This window comes from Poecilia latipinna, unplaced genomic scaffold (genome assembly GCF_001443285.1).
Source record: "Poecilia latipinna isolate Pla-1442-1.1 unplaced genomic scaffold, P_latipinna-1.0 Scaffold254, whole genome shotgun sequence".
In the NCBI taxonomy this organism is placed as follows: domain Eukaryota; kingdom Metazoa; phylum Chordata; class Actinopteri; order Cyprinodontiformes; family Poeciliidae; genus Poecilia; species Poecilia latipinna.
In genome coordinates this window covers 39,613-44,695 of record NW_015112870.1, presented here as the reverse complement: position 1 = coordinate 44,695, position 5,083 = coordinate 39,613, and the positions used below count along the sequence as shown (strand labels likewise).

Sequence of the window (5,083 nt, the reverse complement as noted above, 5' to 3'; positions counted from 1 at the left end):
TAAGTACTAGTATTTGTATCAAAAGCCTTAAAATATTTTCCTATGATTATGAAATGTAACTTTGGCAAATAAAGGAAAATATGTTCAAGTCCATATTTGAAAATTCCAAATTCTGGCTATTAATGGAATGATCTTAGTTTTTTTTTTTTTTTTTTTACCATTCTTTGCTATTTCGTAGGCTACTTTTGCAGCTTAAGTTTTAGAAAAAAAAATTTCTAGGTACGAAATGGTGCCCCCTAGTGTCGTATATTTTTTTTTTACTGATTGTGAGTTCACACCAGAAAGACATTTAGTACCTACCAAATTATTTTTGCTTTATTTTGTTTTCTGTTCTTTTTTATTCATATTTTTTTTCATAGTTTGCTGAAATGAAATGTTGTGCTACTCAAATAAGTAATATCAAGTAGGATCTTACTTAGAGCTATTACTTTGTACATAAAAATAAACTTTAAAAAATCATTTTTAGTAAAACAAATCCCTGTGACATATATCGAAGTGATGGACACATATAGATATTCAAAACTTGGTTTATTAGATTTATAATATTCTGAATAACAGTCCCTTTTATATCTGTACACTAAACTACAGCAAAATAATTACAGTGAATATGAAATTACAGCCATCACGCAGTTGCTTGGGAAGGAGTACATTCTTGTAATCTTTCTCAAATGTAACATAGAAGTACTTGAATTAGAAGCTGGAGTCCTTAAAAAAAAGAAAGTGGCTTATTATGACTGAATATTTATGCTGAGAAGCTGTCTTGAAGAACTGAACAACATAAAATAAAAAAGCCTGGTTTATTATTGCAAAATTACAAAATCAAAATTATAAACTCTAAGCATAAATGTAATTTATTTACTTCAGTTTGCTAAGGCTGCTAAAAATACAGAGTTTATTAATTTTTTAAACCTTTTTTCACCAGTTTTATTTGTTGTATTTTACGTCAACTCTCACTACTGCCCATTGGCCATTTCTAATAATTTTTTTAATTAAGTATTAAATAATAATTTTCTCCAATCGTAGCCCTACAGGAGGGGCTCTCCTCATACCCCGTTAGATTTGTTTGGTTTTCCTCCTCAGACTGCATCTTTCATTACCACCGGTGAAGAAAACAAATAAATATTGTCCGTTATGTGGGCACACACAATACAATACTTTATTGTCACTTCTACCCTACACCAGTGCAAGTCTCTACCATTCATATTTTCTGTAACATATTAAATATTTCTGTGCTATTTTCTTTCAGTGACATTGTAATGCAAGCGTGCCGGTTAGTTTAACATCTCAGAAATATTTAAATCTACCCTGACCAAAGGACAAGATTATATACAATTCTATTGATATGCCCTATGTACAACCAAAACTGAGTCTCTATCTCGCTGATTGTACGCTAGCAAACAGAAACGTCTGTGTGCCTTCAGTGGTTTCAAATGGAGCACGTTTAGGCCCAAATCTGGAACAAAAGGAGAAACAAAACAGCAGGTATAATCGCTGAAAGTTGGTAAAGAGTGCAGAAACGATCAACTAGAGAGAAACCTGTCGTCCTTCATACCCGGAGAGTGTGATCCCAGGATCCTGTGCAGAAGGCCGTCCCGTCGGGGGAGACGCGCAGAGTGCTGACCCGGTTTTCATGTCCGAACAGGATGGAGACCCGAGTTCCTTTCAAAACGTCCCACACGTTTATGGTGTAGTCGTTATAGCCGCCAAACAGTAGCCGACCTTAGGAGGTCATACACAGACACAAACATATTTTGTGTTTTCTGGAAGCAGTAACTGCATGCAGTGCAGATGACATCAGAATCCGGAGCTGGAAATTTATACCACTGAGCGAGAAATCGACGCTGGAGACCCCAAAGATGATGCTCTCCTTGGAGTAAATGGCAACTTCTCTGTCGGCCCTCAAGTCGTACAGGCGGCACTGAAACAAAAAGGGGAAATTTGAATTTTTGAGGCAAAAGTAATGCACTTTACACAGGTTTTTAGTGGAGTACTTACTGTGGCATCATCTGAACCAGATGCAAAAGCATCTCCACTTGGATAGTATCTGTATTAAAACAAGGGGAGAAAATTATAAAAACTATAAAAAGCTTCACATTTTCAACAGTGAAAAATCAAACAATAAAATGAGCCTGGGGTAAGACAGTTACATACCGCACGCTATTTATGTCAGATTCATGAGTTTCAAATGACTGAATGCACTGTCCCGAACGCATGTCCCACACGTTGACCTTCTTGTCGCAGCCCTGCCGTGAGAGTCGAGGTACAATGAGCAAAAACAAGCTTTCAAAGTGTTAACAAGCCGCAGACAGAGCGGTGCGGAGGCAGTCCTCACCCCTGAAACAAACGTGTTTCCAGTCTCAGACGGGGCCAGGTCCAGACAGAGCACGTCTGCAGCATGGCCATGGAAACTCTGCAGCAGCTGCCCGCTTTCCACATCCCACAATGCACACGTCCCGTCCCCGCTGGACGTCAGGATCTTCGACACAAGCAGACAAGAGGAAGGAGAACTGGATTCACGCCCTTTGAACCATTTCACATCGTCCACAACCATAAACTTGAATGTATTTTATTTGTATGATTTATGTGATAAAACCAACACAAACGAGTGCATAAGTATGAAAAGTGTTGCAAAACTGAAAGTAATGGTGAAAAATACAGACCCGTTTATTCTAACATCACCAAATACAATCCATTTTTCTTCAGTCAGAGCCTAAAAAGCAAATGGTGTCCACTAAATAAACTAAACTGAAACTGAATTGAATCGAAGAGGCTGTTGCTTTGTGTTTGCTGTGAGAAACATCATGTGACCAGGACTCACGCTCCTGTGAATCATTAACAGAATTAGGGTGCCATGTTGCCGTTTTTTTTTTTTTTTTTTTTTATATTCTCACCTGCATGTCTGAGTTGGTGAAGCTACAGGCAGACAGGTAATTCGTGTGCATCGCCACCGACTTCTTCTTCGCTGCCAAGTTCTCGTTCTTGTCCAGAGACAGAGGGTACACAGAGCATTTATTATCCAGGCCCCTGTGACAGAAAACAGGCCCAGTTCACCAAGCACTAAATGAGCAGCAGGTTCAGATTGCCAAGGGTTGTAGCAAACTCACCCACAAGCTACAGCGCAGCCAGATGGAGCGTAGGCGCAGGCCATCACCCAGGTGCAAGGCATTGTCACAGCGTGCTCCTAATGAACATCGAAACACAAAGCAGCGTGAGCGAGGCGACGAATCGCTCGGCATGATGAAAACAGGACACACAGGAGCATGGATACAAGATGTATTCAGCATCTTCCAAAAATAAATAAAGGAAGAATATTTTGGATTAAATGTAGACAAGTTTTAACTCTGGGTATTAAATGTTATGTTTCCTTACTTCTCTTTGCTTGTCTAGTATGTTGTTTCCTTTCATAAAAACAGAGATTTAATACTTTTTTAACGTTTTNTTATTGAANCTGAGAAATGAATGATGTACAGCTCTGGTCCTGTCAGGTTTTTACTGTGGATATATTCACTGTTTCATATAACAAGTCTACTGTAGAAAGTGTTTTAAGTCTGTTACTCCTTCTTTTCTCTTTTTCACATTCCTTGTTTTTAAGCACATAGTGAACGATATGGTGTCAGAGTCAGGTAAAAGGACCGGATAAAAATAAAACCAAGTACAAATATCTTCCAGATACCAAACTTTAAAAAACCTACAGTAAGCCTGCAGAATTGTGAGCACTATAATCCACTTTAAAAGTGCAAAAAAACACAGCTTTTTGTAGTAATATGCAAAAAAAAAAAAAAAGACCTCCCGCACCTAAATAAAGTGAGACATTCCCTAAAAGCATTAAACAGGAATTATGTTTGTGTCTTGATCCTTTGCAGAGGCTTTTCAAATGATTGGTGACGTATTTAGATAAAACTCATGGTGGGACATTTTCAGGGATCTTACACAGTTTTAAGGCATTTTACACATGTTTTCCAGATCTGAATAAACATGAAACATATTAATTCTTTGTCATATGAATGACATGATGAATTTCTACAAAATGAATTCATTAATAAGAGTATTAATGTTCTCTTTGTACATAAAATATCAATCTGTCCATAAGAAGTTTATGGTACAAGCCTCTGTCTGCGGCTTGTACCATAAAATGCTTCATGAACTGGAATAGAGGATTACCTTGTTAGTGGTGAAAGCATCCCATACGATCACTTTTCCATCCTGCATTAAAACAGAACAGACATTTATAAACTGGGAAATCAAATTCCTTAAACAAACAAAAAAAAAAGTAAAAAAATAAAAAAACTGGTTTAAAAATGGGCAGCAGATAAAATCCGAGCAGGAGAAGGAAGGAAACCCGACCTGTGAGGAACTGACGATTCTCCTTTTGTCCTTGCACCAGTCCATGCACAGGACTTTGTTGCCGTGTCCCTTCAGAGTCCTGCGGGTTTTCATGACAAACTGACCCAGGGCTTCCACTTTATCTGCCACCTGGTGAACTGCTCCGACACAGAGAGCGAGTTGTTAGAAAAATATGAAACTTCTCAGATTTAACAGCAGCTCTGCCTGAATGTTTGGAGCTGTTGCCCTGCAGGAAGAAGAGTCTCCATTATTTAGCTCCATCCGTCTTCCAGTCTTTTCTAAGGAGATTCCCTGTTTCTGCTGAATTATAACAGCCACACAGCATGATGCTGCCACCACCATGTTTCCCTGTGGGGAAACTACATTAATCATATGTAGTTTGTGGTAAACTGCAAACAGAACTTCCTCTGGCTTATTTCCACACTACTAGGGTAAATTTGTGGATAAAATACTATGCAATGTGTTATATTTTGTGGTTGAAATGTAGCAAAATCTCAAGGAGATAAAGTTCAAGAAGTGAGAACTATTTTAAAAGACTTTGGATTAATGCTTCAGTAGTACTTATTAATTATTGCATAATGAAAATAACTTTCATTTCTGCTAAAGGGAAATTCAGAAGAAGATTTTGCAGATATTGCAGATAGAAAAAAAGAGTAAATTTCTCCCCCCCCCCAAAAAAACTGGACCGCTCAGGGTAAAACACTCAGAGTTCAGTTGATCTGTTTGGATCAGACAGATC

The 5,083-nt window shown here is 38.1% G+C and overlaps 1 protein-coding gene across 1 annotated transcript in view; it reads right to left on the bottom strand.

Annotated features, from left to right (window-relative positions):
* Positions 1 to 511: 511 nt before the first annotated feature.
* Positions 512 to 5,083, bottom strand: part of gnb5a (guanine nucleotide binding protein (G protein), beta 5a) — an 8,999-nt gene continuing 4,427 nt past the window's right edge. Inside the window, exons 2-11 of the mRNA XM_015032915.1 lie at positions 4,345 to 4,481; positions 4,162 to 4,203; positions 3,105 to 3,181; positions 2,892 to 3,024; positions 2,333 to 2,476; positions 2,152 to 2,243; positions 1,996 to 2,044; positions 1,822 to 1,918; positions 1,553 to 1,719; positions 512 to 1,453 (exon numbers count right to left, since the gene is read on the bottom strand). Of these exons, the coding sequence (XP_014888401.1) occupies positions 1,442 to 1,453; positions 1,553 to 1,719; positions 1,822 to 1,918; positions 1,996 to 2,044; positions 2,152 to 2,243; positions 2,333 to 2,476; positions 2,892 to 3,024; positions 3,105 to 3,181; positions 4,162 to 4,203; positions 4,345 to 4,481 (950 nt within the window). The 3' untranslated portion in view covers positions 512 to 1,441. The remainder of the gene's footprint in view (positions 1,454 to 1,552; positions 1,720 to 1,821; positions 1,919 to 1,995; positions 2,045 to 2,151; positions 2,244 to 2,332; positions 2,477 to 2,891; positions 3,025 to 3,104; positions 3,182 to 4,161; positions 4,204 to 4,344; positions 4,482 to 5,083) is intronic.